This window comes from Ammodytes marinus (genome assembly GCF_949987685.1).
Source record: "Ammodytes marinus genome assembly, chromosome: 12".
Lineage (NCBI taxonomy): Eukaryota > Metazoa > Chordata > Actinopteri > Uranoscopiformes > Ammodytidae > Ammodytes > Ammodytes marinus.
In genome coordinates this window covers 19,999,204-20,019,945 of record NC_137216.1, presented here as the reverse complement: position 1 = coordinate 20,019,945, position 20,742 = coordinate 19,999,204, and the positions used below count along the sequence as shown (strand labels likewise).

Genomic DNA, 20,742 nt, shown 5'->3' with positions numbered 1-20,742 from the left:
GCCGAGTCATTTTGAACAATGACCAGGACGAACAGGAAGACATAAAACATGGCCATGGTAATGAGAATAAGACAGAGAACATGCTAAGCTCCCCCAAAAAATACAAAAACGAGCATTCCCTATTTCATTTCCTTTGTCAAATCAGCTGTAAAACTGCCCCTTGCTTTTTTATTTATTTGATTAGAAATTATTCCAGTCTAAAGTCCAGCAGGGGGGAAGAGGCCGAAAGCCTGAGTGAACTTTTTGTTGCCCACATGGCCAAGTACAGGTCGCACGTCTGATGGACCAGATGAACAATACCGTACTTTCTTACAGGGCTGTACAGTGCGACAGTTTTGATCGCATTTGCTACTGAAATTGATCACGTGCGATGATGAATACAATGCTGCTCGCACTAGTGCTAGCGTCTAATACACTTCACCAACGGTAATAGGGACATTAGGGACTTTAAGCAACGACGGTTGAGAGGACGGCTACGGCGGTCGAGTAGAATTTTGAGCATTCGAGAATTTATGTCATCACCTCCTATCGCTGTAGTCAGAGCGAGTCAGAGCCGTAGTCAGTCTGTTTACAACGGCAGAATGGGTTTTTGACGTTGTGAGCGCTACCGGAAGGAGACGGCACGCAGTTAAGTTATCGCGTGTGCAAACAGAACATTTCCTGTGCGCCTTCACATTAAAAGCCTGTTACTATCCAAACGTGAGTTGACTTTTATTTTGAAGCCGTAAGAACAGGAAGTTCGCGCTTCACAGCCCTGCAGTGCGCTAGCTTGAAAATCAACTGCTTCAGCTGCAGAGAGCAGTCACCAGTAGTCTATTTAAAGAGGACCTATTATACTACTTTTCTGGTCTTAATTTCTTGTTTTACACTGCTATAGAGCAACCTGACACGAATCACATCACAAAAAACTATGTAGATTTTCGGGAAGCTCTTTCTCTTATTTTGGCGATCCAGCACGTCCTGTCAACACTTGAGTGTGTGTGCTTCGGCAATCTCCGCTCCCTCCGCCTGTGCATCGGCCATCTCCGCTACCCTCCCCCCCCCCCCCTCCTGCAAACCCCACTCCGTTGTGATTGGTTACCTTCCTTCCGGAACACTTTCAGTGGCGGGAAGCGCGAGCATGGACCTATAAGGGCGCGAGGCAGACGCGAGGCAGACGCGAACAGGGAAGTGACAGCATTACCATACATGGAAACATCCGCGTGGTGACTTCACAAAGTTACATGCGACGTCACAAAGTTACAAAGGGTAGACCGCTTTGAACACGTGACTTCTCGACTGGCTAGAATAGTGTTTAGTGCTCGGCACAGACACCCCAGACGGTCAGCAGGGAATACGTGGAAATGCATGTAAGTCATTATTTGATAATTTAGTATGGTTAAGCATGACTATGAATCATCATAACAACGTTTATAGGTCATAAAAGTCAAAAAGCATCATAGGTCCTCTTTAAACAACGTTTGAAATAACTGATAAGCCACTGAAGAACACCTCCCAACACATTCACGACAACCTATTTAACTTATCCTAAATTGTACCAATATGTATACTTATTTATTTAATAGGCTATATGTTTTAAAGTTTGGTTTTAATTAACAGAAGGACATTTACCAAAAATGTTTATTATTATGAATATAATAATTATATGTGTATACAAAAAATATATAGATATACATTTTATGAGGAGAAATAATTCTGAATCAGCAAAAAAATTTCAATTGGCAGGTTAGATTATTTTGTCTAAATTGCAATCAGTGCACCCCTATTAATTTTTCTACAATTATTACTGCACACACTAGGATATGATATTAATTGAGAATTTCAAATGAGACCAATATGACAGGCTAAAAGGTAATTAGAGCGAAATGCATGGGTTAAGGTTATGCAAGTTTTCGATCATACTTTGTGTGCTACTGAATTTATTTTTGTGCTACTGATTTTTTTTGCTTGCTAGCACCAGTGCTACCACCTAAAAAAATAAGCGTACAGCCCTGCTTTCTTACATTGTTTGTTTTCAGGGACGTACGCTGGGGTCACATAAACACGCATACACCCCTCGTCTGTCTTCAATCATCATACTCGCATAAAACATATACGCTGGACAAAGTCAATCTGTTCACACACACACGCATGCGTGCACACTCACGGCACCCCGTCTGTCCTCATGTCTGGGTTACTCGGTTGTCTTGGGTGAGGGGTCTTGTAGATATCCCTCTTCCTGCATTTGTTAGACGGCTCCTTCTCCTCGGCTGCACACTGGGATGCTGTATAACTCCACAGTGGTGACGGGGGTGGCATTAAAAGTCCACGTTTCCTCCGGCCCTCTCGACATCTTGATAACCTTGTTCTTACTAGGGCGGAGGAGGAACCGACAAGGTCCACTGAATGAGTTGTGTTTGCTTTAATTTTGTTAAACCATCAATTAGTGACCTTGCACAAAAAACGTCTTATAAAAAAAAATATATATATATATAGGGGAGAGTGGCCTAAGTTGTTCAACTTTTCACTCAAAGTGACTTTAAAGTAAGGCCTTGACAGTAAAGTCTCCAATTCAAATATGAACATATATTTCAGGGTGTTGTGCATCCCTGGCAATAAAAACTTTGGATCTGGAATAAACTGTTTAAGAAATATAGCTTTCGGAAAGAAAGTTGTCTTGATGCACAACTTGCCCCCGGTGTGGTGTAAGTTGTGCGGTTGGAGAGAATACCATGGGGTGAATTGTGCCATTGATATATATATCATAAACTGTAATGCAAGACAAATCCATTAGACAATCACTTATTTAAGGTGTATTTAAAGTAAATAAAGTAAATAGTTGACAAAGATTGAAGGACAATTTTCTTAAACAAGGCTTAGCAGATCTAATGGTTTTACCTGCAAAGTTCACAATGACAAAGTCACCATCATCATCTTTCTGGCCATCTGAACTCTCATCAGTGGTGTCGTTAAGTGGAATTGAGATGTCACTCTCTTCTGAGCTACTGTAGACAATCACTTTCTTTTGGTGACCAGCGTATACAGCCATGCCACTGGCACAACTCTCAGAAATTTACTTTGCACTAGTTGCTCCGTGCTTGTGGAACCAACTGCCACCTGACAAATGTGATTCCCCTACATTTCTGCCTTTAAATCAAGGCTCAAAACCCATATGTACACCCTGGTGTTTCCTCCCCATTAACTATCTTACCTCTGCACTACTATCCGTGTTTATGTGGATGTCTGGGCTTTACGTCTTTTATTTTGGTTATTGTTATTTTACCTTCATTGTTTACCTACTGAATGCACTATGTACAGCACTTTGGACAGTGCAAACTGTCATAAATGTGCTTTTATAAATACATTTTACTTACTTACTTACTTACTTACTTATAACTCACCCAGGCCCTTTGGCACAAATCACCCCAATCCCAGAAATTTGGATAATAAGCATGATGCAGCAATTTAGGGCTGACATCGTGCTAACTGTATAGACTCAAAATGTAGCATACCAAAGCACTAAAACATATGTCAAATGTTTTCAAACTTGTCTATAATTGTTCAGACACAATAATCAAAAAACCTTGATTATGGAAATTTTACTTTGAAAGGCAAAACACAGTTTTTTGAGCTTAAATGTGCTTATATCTTATTCCTTGTGTCTCCCTTCTTTACAGGATGAGTCAAATGGATGGCTCTTCTTAAATATGTGGTCACATTTCCAATTTCTTCCACGGTTTTCTAGAAACAAGGGGTGGCACAACTTCCAAAATGCACTTAGGCCACTCTCCCCTATATAAAAAAGGAATATAAAAAAAATATATAATATAATTATATACATACAGTATCTCACAAAAGTGAGTACACCCCTTACATTTCTTCACATTTTTCATTATATCTTTCCATGGGACAACACTGAAGAAATGACACTTTGATACAATGTAAAGTAGTCAGTGTACAGCTTGTATAACAGTGTAAATTTACTGTCCCCTCAAAATAACTCGACACACAGCCATTAATGTCTAAACTGCTGGCAACAAAAGTGAGTACACCCCTTAGAAAAAATTTACAAATCGGGCCCAAAGTGTAAATATTTTGTGTGGCCACCATTATTTTCCAGCACTGCCTTAACCCTCTTGGGCATGTAGTTCACTAGAGCTTCGCAGGTTGCAACTGGAACCCTCTTCCACCCATTTATGACAGCATCACAGAGCTGGTGGATATTAAAGACCTTGCGCTCCTCCACCTTCTGTTTGAGGATGCCCCAAAGATGCTCAATAGGGTTTAGGTCTGGAGACATGCTTGGCCAGGCCATAACCTTTACCCTCAGCTTTTTTAGCAAGCCACTGGTCATCTTGGAGGTGTGTTTGGGGTCGTTATCATGTTGCAATACCACCCTGCGGCCCAGTTTACGAAGGTTGAGTGCACGTGGTCAGCGTCGTACACAGAGGTTGGCTTTGGAAAATAGACGTATGAGTGCTGCCAGCATTGCTGAAGGGCTTGAAGGGGTGGGGGGTCAACCTGTCAGTGCTCAGACCATACGCCGCACTCTGCATCATACTGGTCTGCATGGCTGTCATCCCAGAAGGAAGCCTATTCTAAAGATGATGCACAAGAAACCCCACAAAAAGTTTTGCTGAAGACAAACAGACTACGGCTTACTTACTTAACAGACATGGATTACTGCAACCATGTCCTGTGGTCTGATGAGACCAAAATACATTTATTTGGTTCAGATGGTGTTAAGAGTGTGGAGCGGCAACCAGGTGAGGAGTACAAAGACAAGTGTGTCTTGCCTAGAGTCAAGCATGGTGTTTGGAGTGTCATGGTCTGGGGCTGCATGAGTGCTGCCAGCACTGGGGATCTACAGTTCATTGAATTCTAACATGTACTGTGACATACTGAAGCAGAGCATGATCCCCTCCCTTCATAAACTGGGCCGCAGGGCAGTACTGCAACATGATAACGACCCCAAACACACCTCCGAACGACCACTGGCTTGCTAAAGAAGCTGAGGGTAAAGGTTATGGACTGGCCAAGCATGTCTCCAGTCTTAAACCCTATTGAGCATCTTTGGGGCATCCTCAAACGGGAGATGGAGGAGCGCAAGGACTCTAATATCCACCAGCTCCTTGATGTCGTCATGAATGGGTAGAAGAGGGTTCCAGTTGCAACCTGTGAAGCTCTAGTGAACTACATGCCCAAGAGGGTTAAGGCAGTGATAGAAAATAATGATGGCAAAACAAAATATTGACACTTTGGGCCCAATTTGGAAATTTTTTCTTAGGGGTGTACTCACTTTTGTTGCCAACAGTTTAGACATTAATGGCTGTGTGTCGAGTTATTTTGAGGGGACAGTAAATTTACACTGTTATACAAGCTGTACACTGACTACTTGACATTGTATCAAAGTGTCATTTATTCAGTGTTGTCGCATGGAAAGATATAATGAAATATTTGAAGAAATGTTAGGGGTGTACTCACTTTTGTGAGATACTGTATATATATATATATATATATATATATATATATATATATACATATATATATATATATATATATATATATATACATATATACATATATATATATATATATATATACACATATATACATATATATATATACACATATATACATATATATATATATATATATATATATATATACACATATATATATATATATATATATATATATATATATATATATATATATATATATATATATATATATATATATATATATATATATATATATATATATATATATATATATATATATATATATATATATATATCAGGTACATATGTCCGTGACATTCAAGTGTCAAGTGACATTTTTGTTGCCAACTTCCTAGTAGGGGGTGGACTGAAAAGGCATACCATTTAAATACAGTGATATGCCGTGGAATTTTTCCCTTCTGCATATGTTAACTCAACCAAATGGTGTGGAGATGAATCAATCAGGTAAAGTTAACACATCATGAATGTGTCATGAATATCAACTCAGCGCATGCTTACTTTAAAACTTAGTTTTATCCACAAAACTCATTTTGACATTCATACATCTTTGGGATGAACCTGTTTCAGCGTATGCCAGAATCTCCAGTGTGGCTCCAAAACTGAACTCGCAGGAACTCATCAAACACATATTTTTAGAGGTGCCAGGACAAAATACATACCGGGTAGATGGAAGAAGGGAGTTAACTGGAACATTAAGCATCCTTGACACACATGATAATGCATGACACATGTTTGCATCAATGCCACCACCTGTGCCAGCTAGGTTAGAGATCAGCTGGAAAGAATAGCATGAGTCTAAATCTGTAGACTCAAAACGTACGATGGCGTCTTAAGTGACGGTATTATATACACAACGCGTGGGCGACCGCCTGCCATGTCAGCTTCTTGCAATCAGTCACCTGTCGCCTCAAAGCTCTGTTGCCTTATAATGAGCAAATTGCATGGTTAATCATTTACTGACCGTAACCATGTGCTTGCTTCCCTGGAGTCTGCTTGTTAACAGAGCTGCACCAGTTTATTAATAACCTATAGTTGCAATGGAAAATATGTTGATGAGATGAGAGCGTGGATTGATGGTTGCTGTGTGGTTTTTTAACATTTAGCGTAAATAAATTCATTGTGTGTTACTGCGTTGAACTGTAACAAATATATTCTAATTATGGTTATTAATTAATTTATAAATGCTTTCAGGGTAAATTAAATAAAATCAGTTTGTTAGAACAGCAGTGAATTTAAAGTTTGTAAAATAAATAAATAAATAAATATTGTACTTTCCCCCATTTCATTTGAATTGCAGCCATTCTACATCGCTGTCTAAATGTTTCAATTGTTTTGTCTCTTTATCAGCTTGTTGTGTTTTTGATGTATTTGCATTGTATATTGCATATACTATATACGTATATGTATATTGTATATTGCATTGCATATTGTGCATGCATGGTTGTTTTTGCTTTGCATTTGTTTGATTTGACATCATTACAAATGAGGGTCACCCCTCAATTGATCTCACTAGTATACATACAGCTTAAATGAAAATGTTATCGTCATATTCTCTGAACGTATACCAGTAAGCCACTGACTGTTGGGTTATGACGGGGTGAGTTGGAGGGTTGTCTATGAGGTTGTGATGGCCGTTCAGGAGCACGTGCCCATCAAGCCTGGTTTCCCTCAGATGCTTAGGGTTAGGCAGGGCTGAAATGAGTTCTATGTCACGAGCAGAAAAAAGCAGTTTGGGGTCATGCTGGTGGGCAAGTGGGGAGGGTTACACTAATGCATCCTGGCAGTATGGGCTTTTTTCCATCAAACACTCAAGTACAAATACACTAACACACTATGTCCACGCACAGGGGCACACACACACACATATGCAGTTGTTGTCTCCCTTCTCTACTTGCTCTTGTAACACACACACACACACACACACACACACACACACACACACACACACACACACACACACACACACACACACACACACACACACACACACACACACACACATGTCCAGACCTCATCTTGGCACTGCTGAGTATAGCTGTAAGTGATGAGATTAAGTAAAGTCGTGGAACATCACTTCTTTGTTACATATCACTTCATGCTGTTATTTTCCCTGAATGCTGTTCCACTTCTAAATCCACCTAGAATGAGCAGCAGCCCTATGGAACCGTCAGAGCAGACTTTAAACGGGGGAAGGATACGTAATTAGGAATTAGCAAAGAGCTTTTCCATCCTTTCAAACACTCCATTAAACAGTGTCGGAAGCCTGAGGCGATGTTAGGTGCTCCATGGGCCTTTGTTTAAAGAAAACTCACAGGCATTTCTTCCTGATGATCGGCAACCTTTGTAAGATGCTAAAGGAAAAGAACAGGCTATTCAGTCTTAGGTTGTCCTCACAAAGGGGCTTTGCATGGGACAAATGTTTTGTTTGAGAGCTAGAAAGAATAGAATTAATACAACAGATGAGCAGATACACAGGAAAGATCAGGTTGCTGGGTCCCATCTCCTGGCCAAATGTGTGACAGGGGGACCTTATCACTTGGTTTAACCCTGTTATTTATACATTTTCGCTCCGTGGTCAAAGGCGCTGTTTTTGGATTAAAGTCATGACAATGACAGGGAGAGGAGAATTGAGTAAATTATATACTCCAAAAAAAATGGAAGAAAATTCAGGTAATGAATTTGACACACCTCAAGGAGAAGGCATATGTAAACATTGGCAAAGTCAAAGACTAATGCAAATGTGGGATTAAAGTCACATCTATTAGTGAAAGGACATTAGAAATGTTTGTTAGTGTACGAGTGCTCGTGCCTATTGTGTGCCCTCGCCACATAATTAAGGCCATTTGAATGCCTCTGAATGCACGCTGGCCCTTCAGCAAGGAGGAATCAAACCTGAGAGTTTCCTATTATATAATGCAGCATGTGTCTGCAGGCACAATGCCGAACGGAGAGATTGTCCTGGGCTAAACAATCCCACAAGACAAAAGAGAAAGAAGGAAGGAAAGACAAGGAGGATGAGGTCCTTGAGTTCTGGCAGACTAGCACAAGCTTTAAGAGGAGGAGTAGGGCTAGAGAGACGAGAAGATAAACAAAGAACTACAGTATTTAAACCACAGCCTTCAAGGTAACACCTGACTTTGTGATGCTTTCTTCTAGGTTTACTGGTTCATTTTTAAACACCATGACGATGAATTATGGGCCGCACAAATGAACTAACGTAACATTTCTAACATATTTATTCCATTACATAAGTTTGTGTTTGCTCACATTCACTAGACGATAAATTGATCAAAACATGTGTGAACACATAGGAGGGCTTAGCAAAGACACAAAGCATTAAAAGAAACACACACAGCGTAAATAACCCATAGCACTCTGGAAGTTGACTCTGAACGGCGTTGCCATTGATCCTAGAGAACAATTCCACTTCCCCTTCGAAGAATGCTTCCCAGGCAAAAAATAGAGCACCAGGGATGTCGGAAGAAAGGGGGGAGGAAGAGGAGGAGGAGATGGAGGAGGAGGAGGAGGAAGAGGAAAGACAGAAGGGAGGGCCGTGGAGGGGAACACTCTCTCGTGATGCCCCTGCTTTTTTCTTCTCATGCCCTCCTGAGTGGACTAACAGTTTGGTGTTGGGACCACGCTATAAACTCAGACACTTAGACCTCGAGAGCCAGATCCTGTTGATGTTCAAAGGAAGAAGAGGGTTATTCACAGCATCGCGCCAAGGCCTTTGTCCGTCCCCCCTCTGCATCACCTGGAAGATTTTGTCTCACCGGTAGGACGGTTAAAGGAACTTCCTAGACAACTGTCCCACAGCAGAGAAAAGCAGGTAAGCCGCGACATGAGCATTCATTGGACAAAGTTATCACAAGACTACAATTCTTCTTAGGAAGATGCAGGCATTTGGGTAAACACTGTGTGCATCCATCTTAATTTTTTTAACATTAAATCTCTGCAAAGGTGGGATATTTTGTGGGTCTAGGGACACTTGGTGAGAGCTCCGGCAGGTGTTTAGCCGTCACCGTAGTTACTCTCAATTCTTTCCCCTTTGCTCTGTCTTTTTCGTTCTCTCCCTCCTCCCTGCTCATAACTTTCATCAGACAAATATATACAAACAAAGGCAAGCACTGGAGACTATTAAAAAATAGACCCACCGGTGATGTGTACATACAATATGAAGTCCTTGAGGAGTGGTTGTCTCTGTGGTGTCTCCCACAGTTTCTTGCCACTGCACAGAAATCACTGAAAAATAAACTAGTTAGGGCAGTTGCTATTTTTCTGTTAAGATATGAAGCAAATTTTGCAAAGAAATATTTTGATGAGATGGGGTGTTTTTGGCCTTGACAAAAGGTAGGAATTTGTTCATCTGTTTATTAATTGGAATGGCAAAATGTTCTAACAAAAATATATTAACCGATTAACCAAGTAAAGTATAAAGTAATTGAATGCTTGAAAACATAAAAAAGGGCTGTAGGAAAATGCAAACTTGCGATAGTAAGGGGTAGTCTTACAGGGAGACATAAAAGTAAGGTGGTGAAAGCCGCACACTGACACAATCTTTCTATTTTAAGAAATCAATTCTTTACTCAGATAAAAGTATCCATACCACAATTTAAAAGTGCTTAATTTTATGTAAAAGTATAGCCAAGGTTTTATCAGCAATATGTACGTCAAGCATAAAAGTAGAAGCACACAGGTAACATGGCCTTGGACAGTGTCACATTATTATATAATACACAACTGGATTTTTATTACCTACGCATCAAAATGTAGCTGCCTGTGGCAGAGCTGATTACACCTATTTTACACTAACGGGTGGTTTTATTTAATGTTTAGTCATAAATTAAACATTTATGTGATCATTATAGTTTTTCTAACATCTTATTCTGAGAAATAATGAATAACTATAGAACTAAAATAAATGTAATCTGTAAAAAAGCACAATATTTCCTTGTGAAATGACGCACCAGTGAAAAGTACCTGAGATATACAGTATTTAAGTCTACAGTGCTTAGGTCAATGTACGAAGTTACTCTCCAAATCTAGCTTTCTTCTGAAAACAGATAAGTTATACTAAACAGATATATTTGATTGTTAAGATTTTCAAAAAGTCAAAAAAGTGCCAAAACTATATATACGAGTGTCCACAACAAATCTGTTACACATACCGTCCGGCAGACAAAGTGACATCAAGTTATTGGTGCGTGAATGTGTCTGTGTTTTTCTGACAGGAGCTGAAGACACATTAACACTTTAGAATGACCAGCAATGTGTCATTAGTGTGAATCCCAACTCCTAGTGCAGTCATACTAAATACATAACATTTCAGGAGAATACAATATAATAAGCTTAAACAAGTGGTGAGATTTGTGTTAAAACACCTCACAGCAACAGAAAAAATGTTGCAGGTTTACTTATCAAAGGAAATGTGGTGAAAGTACATTACTGACTGAAGATTTTTTTAAAAAGATCACAACCTGCCAAAAATTGCATCTGAATCTGATATTGCAGCTCTCTCAATCTGGAGTGTATTAGTCAGCTGTCTGAGCTGAGGGCTCTAGTGTAACGCCATATGCAACAATAGATCATAACAGGGCTGTGGGTCTGTGTACAGTAGTGGGCAGATGAAGAGCCAGACAGCCATGTAAGGTAGCAGGCTGCACACTGGCCCACTGGCTTTATGCTGGTATGACTGATATATGGCCGCCTGGATCCACGCTACAGCCAGTAAGTGGTGGCAACAACAGGTGACTCACATGAGTGGGAAGTATTCCGCATCGGATCCACTTTGTAGGTCACACTATACCTTACTCATCCCTACACACAACCAAAACCGCTAAACTTAAACATGCTCATCCTTGACCATAATCCCGGGCACTCGAGGGAGAGATATGCCCGCCACCCATTGCAGTCCTGTGGGCTAAACAGCTGCTGCCATGGCATGACCGGACTGACCCTCCACACGTGCTAAAATCTCAAGTTTAAAAGCCAGGCATGGCACATAGAACACATGTCAATCAAGTCGGGATCTTTGACATATGTGAAAGTGGTCATTATCAAGAGATAAATAAGCCTTGTTTATTTCCTTCCATTGCTTGCCTGTAGCTTAAATGTCCTAATTGAAAAGCTTCAATCACCCCGAGAGTAAAATGAACAATCACTGTCGTGAATAACTGCAGCCTGGGTATGTTTGGCATCCTGCATTGTACGTCTGATGTCAACGGATCCTGATGAAACCTTGTGTATGAATGTGTAAGCGAGGAGCAGCTGCGTGGTTGCCCTGACATTTTCCTCTTTTGGCTGTTCCACTGAAGCTGTTGCTGAGCTGTCACAACAGCGCAAAGTGAGTTGTTAACGGCAAATATATTTTGGTTACACAGAGTTCCCGACACAGGCATGTTGTTTGGGGGTCAGTTAATATGAGCTGTAATGTGGGGTTTACATTATATGCTTCAGTGGCTCAACTCAATCAGGAAGTGTGTTTTTCAAGAGTGAGAACAGAAACATTAATAATCAACTATTATTTTGAACCTTTATTTAACCAGGTTTGTCTCATTGAGATTAAAATCTCTTTTTCAAGAGAGACCTGGACAATATGGACAGCAGTAGACTGTTACAGTTGCAACATAACACTTCAAGACAAAATACAATACAGTTATCATTATCTAAAAAGGTTAATTTATTCTAACGTGATAAATTAACTTGAATGTGCTTGAATGTTCTGCTAACACTTTACAATAAGGGTTCATTAATTAACTGTGAGTTAATGCTCGATAAGCATTAACTTAGCATTAACTCACCGTTAATAACTGTTAAATTATTGCTTAATGAGCATTAATTAAGCATAAACTAACTACTATGCTTAGTTAATGCTTAACTAAGCATTAGTTAATTAAGCATAGTAAATGCTAAACCCGTTAATACCAGTCTGTATACAGGAACATTCTAGTTAGTTAATACAGTTAGTTACAACATAACACAAAAAGAAAAAGTTATGACAAACAAGTATAACATATACATATATTATATAATATAACAAGTCAGACAATATATTGTGCCACTGGCAGTCATTACCAAAAAGAGTTGAATTTGGAAATGTATCAAGTAATATATTTTCCTCAAGGCTTAACATTTATTGTTGCTGCAATCAAGTCACATCACTGTGAGGGTTTATAAAGAGATGATGCAGCCATAAAATGTAAATGTCATTATTCTGATCGGGAACAGATAGTAGAGCCATGTAGTAATAAAGATGTCCCCCACCAGAAGGCCAAATTTGGCTCTCCAGAATATTTTTAGAATCCTGCTTTGAGCCCCTCCAGTTGTGCCTGTGTGGCCACATTTGTCCCTCTACAATATGTCAAACACTGTAGACTTTATTCTATTTTTCATACTGTGTTTTACTTTCTAATGAATGAGTCTGTCAGGTTTTCAAACCAGCAGTGTTGAGCTCCTTGGCTTAAAATGCACCTTATCTGGTAGAATCTTCTCAGACACACATCATAACACAATTGTGCTTAATGCACTACGCCGTGTAAATGCTTTACCCTTCACTGATGTTCGTCTAAACATGTCCCGTTAAAGGGGAACAGGCAGAGGACATGTACATGTATGCCCCCCCATCTAATTGCCTGCGTGTTTATGAGGACAGCACTGAGCTGGCAGTGTATCCTGGTCCTCGATGAGGATCCAGACTGTGTCAAACACGGCTTAGCGCTGAAAGGTGCAGATCACTGAAAAAGAATGTTTAAATCAACCCTGCCCCCTGTTGTTCCTGGCCTGTGGATACACTGCAGCCCCACAGGGAGCCAGCAAGGGTATGGGAATAATGGGAAAATATTGGGAGGGATGGAAAGCAGTTTTTTTCAACTCATAGGAACGGGAAATGTAATAATCCGCAGCTTTTTATTTGCTCTGTTCTGAGATTAAAAACTCAAGAACTATTCCCTACAAAGGAGAAAGGCAGTAACTCAATTTTTTTCAAAAATGTGTTATTATCATTTTTGTGCCATTGAAGACATCCTTTGTCATGTGGACAAATATCTTTTCTCAAATGTGTTCTATGATCTCTGAGTCTCTCTCCATGGAAACAAGACAAAGAGAGAAAGTTGACTGTATGAACTGTAGCCAAGGCCAGTGTTTTTGCTCTATTAAATAGAGCAAAAACACTGGTGTCTACAGTATCTCTGCACTCTTACTGCACAATAAAAAATACACTCAATGATTCTGTGAGGGACATTAATCTGTCGCTCCATGTGCCACCGCACAGCAATAAAAACAAAGCTTGGTTCCTGTAAAACTTCCATCCAGGGATTTTCTCCAGCCTGAGATGCTGCCCTCTAAGGTAACGCTGAGGGTTGGTGCCACAGGCCGGAGGATTTATTGTTGTGTTACAGGGCAAAGAAAAAACACACAGCAACCTATTCCTGTTGCAGTTTAGTGGCTGCTACTTCTCTCCTCATGTCTCCGAGCTGCCTGGCTACTGTCCAGACCAACTCAGGGTCAGTGCATGCACTGATGGGAGATTGAAACAGCACCATTTGGGAAATCCAGTCTAAGTTTGAAGCTAACACTGAAGTGGTGAAATGACGGTAGTTCTTGGCTACAGTTCATACAGTCAACTTTCTCTCTTCGTCTTGTTTCCATGGAGAGAGACTCAGAGATCACCCCTGACGCTTCCATCAACGTCAAAGAGAAACAACTAACACCCCAATTGTGCAGTTCACTGTGCCGAATACCTTTTAACCACATTGTCCATTACTCTGCCACATAGATTATAAACAAATATGACAGCCATGATGGTCTACAGGCAAACAGGTCCACTCAGCAAAGAGCACAGTGCATCACAGTAAATCCATGGTTATTGCCTGGCTTCCAGAAAGCAAGCAGAACCCCAGGTAAGATACACAACCAGAGGCAAAAGGTGCTTTTTTCCAGCAGAGAGGTTACATCGGGGTGAACGTCTGTGCCCTGTGCCTCCCACTCCTTTTGATACCTTGTTCCTTCAGTCGCCTTCGGAAATCATATTGTTTGAGATTGCTTCCTCTGAGAACAGGAAGAGGTAGTTGAGGGAAGGAGACAGGGACTATAAGGCTGCTGCCTTTCCTCAATTGATATGAATTACATGAAGCATATACATTTATGTATGGCTCCAGACTTCATTTGTTGGCTGGATTGCCAAGACATGTTGTGCATAAATTTAGACTATTCCTTTTTGTGATAATTATTAGGAACATAGGACCCTTTTTTGAAAAAGGGTCCTATGTTCCCCAGTCTGTTATTTTTTCCAACCCTAACCATAACCAGCAAATAGGTCTATGTGGGCCTACCGGCCCTAACCCTAATCCTAACCCTGTAATCTACCGTAAAACATGATCTATTAAATGAACGAAGGCATAGGCTTATGTCATGCAATTTGGCAATTATGGAAATTATGGTGGAAGAAATAAACCCTTTCTAAATATTATTAGGACCTGTTAAGGAATTGCGGGGAACATAAGACCCTTTTTCAGAAAATGGGTCCTATTTTCCCCAGTATGTATTGCGACCAGGGAACACAGGAACCAAGGAACATAGAACCCGGGTAACATAGGGATGATCCTGTGAAGATGCTAGCTTAGATGCTGAGCAAGACCACTTGAAGTTGACAACTTTTAATTGCTGCTTAAATGTTTATGCTTTATCACGTATGCACACACTGTTGTACCACCATTGGCAGACCATTCCTCGCCGCTTTCACTCCACAGATGGCAAATTAAAACCACAAGGTTTTGTGTTGTCTCCCACTCCCATCAAGATCAATACAGTGATTAAAACGAGTCACTGTATTTTGTACTCGATGGAAAACATTTAGAAGCATCTCATGGTTGTGAGTCAAACTACTAAAGGTTTCATTTGAATGAGTTCCGGGGGAGATGTATTGTTGCACAGGTGAGGAAAGTCAGTATTTGCTGATAAGAACACGGTTGTTGTAACGAGTACCTCCTGCTATTGTGCTGGCTGGACTCTCACTCCCTTCCTCCTCCAACTCTGCCTGTTTGTGATTTACTTCCACTAAAGATCATCAGCTTCATCCGTCGATGGCTTTGAGCCAGTTCCCCGAGTAGAATGAAGACCTGCCTCACTAACTGATGATCCCACTCGTCTCCAACTGGGAGCGGTCTGACGTTAAAGGTGCATGCTGGGAGACAAAAAGTGTCGGACCACAGCCTTGTGCTTGGATGGAATTGATTGAATTTTTCCTCTCCGACATGCTCTCATGGGGCTGTTTTGCTTTACAGATAAAGAGCACCACGCTCTGATTCTCCATATTATTGCCATATATATACTTAACAGAGACACAGAGGGAGGGGGAGAGACAGATGGACAGATGGTCATGGTCATTTAGACCATCTCTCTCTCTCTCTCTCTCTTTCTCTTGCACATAACTACTGTCAGTGTCATCCAGGCAATTCAAAGCCCTGCACAGTAGTGGACTACACAATGGGAGCACCTTATTATGGAAGCAGCTGCTCATGGATTACACTTGGAGTGAGATGAGCGGTGGTAAGAAAACACATTAACTCCCTGTTTGGCTTTTTGACTGTTTGTATTAATAGTGATAATACCGTGTATCCTACCTGGCACGCCATTAATATACAAGTTAGTCTTAGTTAACACACCACTTTTTTAGAAATGTATATGTTTTGTGTGACCTTTGCCAAGTATGGGCAGTAGCTTCAGTCGTGTGACGTGTCGGAAAAAACCTGTCAAACTGTTTCTTTCAGCCCTCCTTTTTTATGTTCTAACTCATCTGTCTTTGATCTCTAATTGCGCAGTAAAAGCTGGCAGCAACCATACATACAGAGTGCATATAGATGTCGGAGGTCACCCACTCAATGGATTGTGATGGGTTTTCTTAACCCCCCTCAATGACAGGGGTCATTTATTGCGCCCATAAAGCTGTCTGGTGAGCTGCCTTATAGGGTCATTCTCCGCTGAGACTTGCCAGCCTGTCTGTCACTGCCATGTTTGGGACTCACCCAAACTCTCACTAATGCTGCAGTCAAGAGGAGGAGAGATGTGATTGACGCTCTCAGATGGCTCTGGATTGTGGCTTTCATTATGGGCAGAGAGACAGTGGACATCAGAGCTGCTGTCCTGTTGTCGTTGTGAGTGAAGTCTGCTCATGGTCCACAGGCAAGATGGAGGCTGTGCGGCTTAGGCCAGGTCAAAGCATTAAAGGGACAAAGTCTCCCAGCTTTGACATTCCTCCTACTGGCCTGTGGGCTCTATCTGTCGGTCCATCTCTCCTTTGTAATTTGACATTGGAGATGAAAACACAAACATAATATTTTTCTTCTTAAAACAACCTCAGTATTTACTTTAACATGACTCCTGAACTTCCTCTCCCTCCCTCTCTGTGACTCTCTCTCTCTCTCATGGGAAAATGGTTGTTCTCATGGCAGTGTCCAGTCCTCCAGCAATTCACAGGCGGAGAAGCTATTTTTATGCATATGAAGCTACGCACACTAACACCCAGGTCATTTCATGAACAGCGACAATGTAGAGGACCTAGACTGATGTGTCTGATGCGTTCTCTTTTCTCCTTTTTCCTCCCGTTTTCTTCTCCATCCCAGTGACTTCATCTTGTCACCTCTAGTGCCATCCTCCTTCTCTCTCCTTCGGTCTCTGTTTCTCAGGTGTGTGTGTGTTCTCTGGCCCCCCCGTGAGCAGCAGTAGACGATGGGAGACTGGAGTCTTCTGGGTAATTTCCTGGAGGAGGTCCAGGAGCACTCCACCTCTGTGGGGAAGGTGTGGCTCACCGTGCTCTTCATCTTCCGCATCCTGGTGCTGGGCACGGCCGCCGAGTCGTCCTGGGGCGACGAGCAGAGCGACTTCCTGTGTGACACGCAGCAGCCCGGCTGCACCAACGTGTGCTACGACAGCGCCTTCCCCATCGCACACATCCGCTACTGGGTGCTGCAGATCGTCTTCGTCTCCACGCCCTCCCTCATCTACATGGGCCACGCCATGCACACGGTGCGCCGCGAGGAGAAGCAGAGGAGGATCCAGCAGGAGGAGAGGGAGGAGAGGGAGGCCAGAGGGGAAGGAGACCTGGAGGGAGAGAAGCAATACCTCCAGCAGAAGGAGAGTGTCAAAGTCATCAACGCGGACGGGACCGCCGGCCGCGTCCGCCTGAAAGGAGCTCTGCTGCAGACCTACATGCTGAGCATCGTCATCCGCACAGTGATGGAGGTGACGTTTGTGACGGTGCAGTACCTGATCTATGGGGTGTTCCTCAAGGCACTGTATCTGTGCAAAGCCTGGCCCTGCCCCAACCCCGTCAACTGCTACATGTCCCGGCCCACCGAGAAGAACGTCTTCATCGTCTTCATGCTAGTGGTGGCCGGCGTGTCCCTGCTGCTCTCCGTGGTGGAGCTCTACCACCTGGGCTACAAGAGCGCCAAGAGGTGTCATCGCAAGAGAGCGCTGGAGAGGAGCGCCCAGAGAGCTGTGGTGGTGGACGGGGTCACAGCGGCCCTGGAGCCCAACAGTCCGCCCTTACAGCCCTCTGCGTCCTGCACTCCACCCCCAGATTTCAGCCAGTGCCTGGCAGCCCCGGGTGCCATGAACCCCCTGACCTCTATGGCCTCTCACCCCTTCAACAACAGGATGGCGCTGCAGCAGAACTCCGTCAACTTGGCCACGGAGCGGCACCACAGCTGTGACAACCTGGAGGAAGAGGACGACTTCCTGAGGATGAGATACAACCAGGAACCGGCCGAGCTGCCCAACAGCTGCTCCCCATCGCCGCTGCTGCCCTCTGGCTTTGTCAGGGACAAACTCCGCCTGAGCAAGAACAGTGGGACCAGCAGCCGCGCGCGCCAAGATGACCTGGCCGTATAGGCTCACAACCCAGAATAGACTGTCAGACAAGGGAGAGAGGAGGGGTGGTTTGGAACTTCGGAACCAAAGAATAAGGGCAGAAGAATCAGTTTAGAACACACAAAGAGGATTCTGGGTGTTATTTCTAAATTACGGTGTCATGCGACCTCTGTCATTGAAACCTGACACTTGACTATAGAAGACGGACTAAAGAGGGAGAGAGATATGTGAGTGGACCGTGTAAACCTGACATGTGCCTGCTATGTGAGCAGAAGGTGTTTGTGAATGAATCCGTCCCCAAGCTTGAACAACTGACAACCAATCTGCAAAAACAAAAATAATTTTGACATGAAAACAGGGTAACAGGTGTGATATTGCACATTCTACGTTTTAGGAATACAGTTAAAGCCATAGCAAAGAAACTATTAAGTGAGAATGTCGTGATGCTTTGGATTTGGTGTGTATGGCCTTTGGAATCATTTCATTATGAAATGACACATCACAAATTCAGATGAATATACTAATTATAGGATGGGTCTTTAAATAGCACAATTGAGTTTTTTTTTAATCCAAGAAAACAGGAATATTCAATAAACTGTGAAGTTAACCCATAAATAAATTTTATGTTTTTTTATGCAGCACATTTTTTAGTGAATCAAGGTTAAGTGCCTTAGAAAGTGTGGAAAATATATCTAAAGTATTTTATTTTTTCCCCAAAAGCTATTGCAAAGACTAAGTTGTAATGAAGCTATGTGTTGACTTGCTTTCCCAAATTGCACTATATCCACAGCAGGTCAACAAGCATAACATGTAACCAAAAATAATAAGTTTTCAATCTAAAAAGAAATGTGAGTATAAAATAAAACAAGAGGCTTTGGGTGCATAAGTGACAAGAGCATATAACATGTTTAAGGAATTTATTTTTGAAAGGGATTAAAGGGGTAAAAAGAGGTGGCCCTGATTGGATGCCGTTATGTGGAAATCTGGCCACTGGGTGGCAGCATTGCACTTCTTTGTGTAAATAGTGAATTCATCTATGCAATATATCTAGGTTGATGTTTTTGAATGTATTTCATTTTATTTGTTCTGGTGTCTTGATCTATTTTTGTTAATGCCGAATAATTGTACAGGGTATGTATGATAGCAGTGTGTACATGTAAACATCCAATGCAACAGGACGTTTGAAGAGTAATCCTGTGCATCTCCCACAGCAAACATTCATCTTTAAAAATGTTATATTTTCATTTACATTTACAACAGTTTTTGGTTCTTGCAAACGGAACTTTATGCAATAAATGTCGTCACCAATCCATCACAAATTAATAAACCAAACTGTTCAATTGTACTCAATTATTTCAAATATCTTCTGCTACATCAACACATTACAAAAGGTTCAAATTAATGTAGATGTAGCCTACAGACAATAAATATCCAACACTGAGCTTAAAATAAAATTTAAATCAGAATTTACATTTAGACCATCTTGATCCACATTAAAACCCTGTGGAATACAGAAAGGCAGCAGAACAAAGGACACGAAGAAGAGGTCAGGTCATTAGCAGCTCGACTCTGATGAACACACAGATGAAGGTCTTACAGCCTTTTTAGATTTTCACCATTTACAATTATCCGTCTGTTTTCAGCAGAGAAAGGACCTGCAGAGACAGACTGGGGAAGATGAAAAATGTTTACACAAACACAGACGGTTGTCAGCTCTGCCAGGAAGCTGAGCAGTAATATCCAACTTGGTCTGTCACAAGCTGAAAGCTGCAGGAGATGCTGACATTTAATTTGTTAGTTACAGGTATACCCAATGCATATGTTTAAGAGCAGTAGCCAGAAAGATGAGTCCACAATGATGTTCAATAAAACCTATTCTTTGTAAATGCGCCTTTGGCAAAGCTGAGGTGATGTTTTCATGCAATAAAGGATTAGGCCTACCTGTCGTTGTTTGCTGACCAATTTTTTAAAAAATTTAAGCTTTTTAATGCTGCTTAAGCCTGAGATTTATTTTTAAGTGAATGACACCGCAGGGTTAGCAACTTGGAAGAATTAGCAGTCAAGATGAAAGGTTTGTATTATAGGTGTGCCTGTGCCGGGGTCCCGACAGTATATTATACAGATAGGGAAAACTATTTGTCCATCAAGCTTGAATCCAAATTGTATAAGCAGCAAAAACTACCCTCAAGTGAAAGTACATTTCAGTTTTATATTTTTACAAATAATTAGGACAATATAAGCAGCTCTTTTGATTTAATTGATATTTTTACTACATTATGTACTGAAGGGTATAAACAGTGCATCATATGTCTTAGGCTTATGATTTGTTTTGAGAAATTTAAATATTTGAGTTAACTGTGGCTGTCAAATT

At 41.5% G+C, this 20,742-nt stretch overlaps 1 protein-coding gene across 1 annotated transcript; it reads left to right on the top strand.

The window, feature by feature from the left end:
* Positions 1–9,210: 9,210 nt before the first annotated feature.
* Positions 9,211–18,462, top strand: gja5a (gap junction protein, alpha 5a). The gene is made up of 2 exons (XM_080038008.1): positions 9,211–9,333; positions 17,123–18,462. The coding sequence occupies exon 2, from the start codon at positions 17,229–17,231 to the stop codon at positions 18,390–18,392; it is 1,164 nt and encodes a 387-aa protein (XP_079894134.1). The 5' UTR covers positions 9,211–9,333; positions 17,123–17,228; the 3' UTR covers positions 18,393–18,462.
* The last annotated feature ends 2,280 nt before the right edge of the window (positions 18,463–20,742 follow it).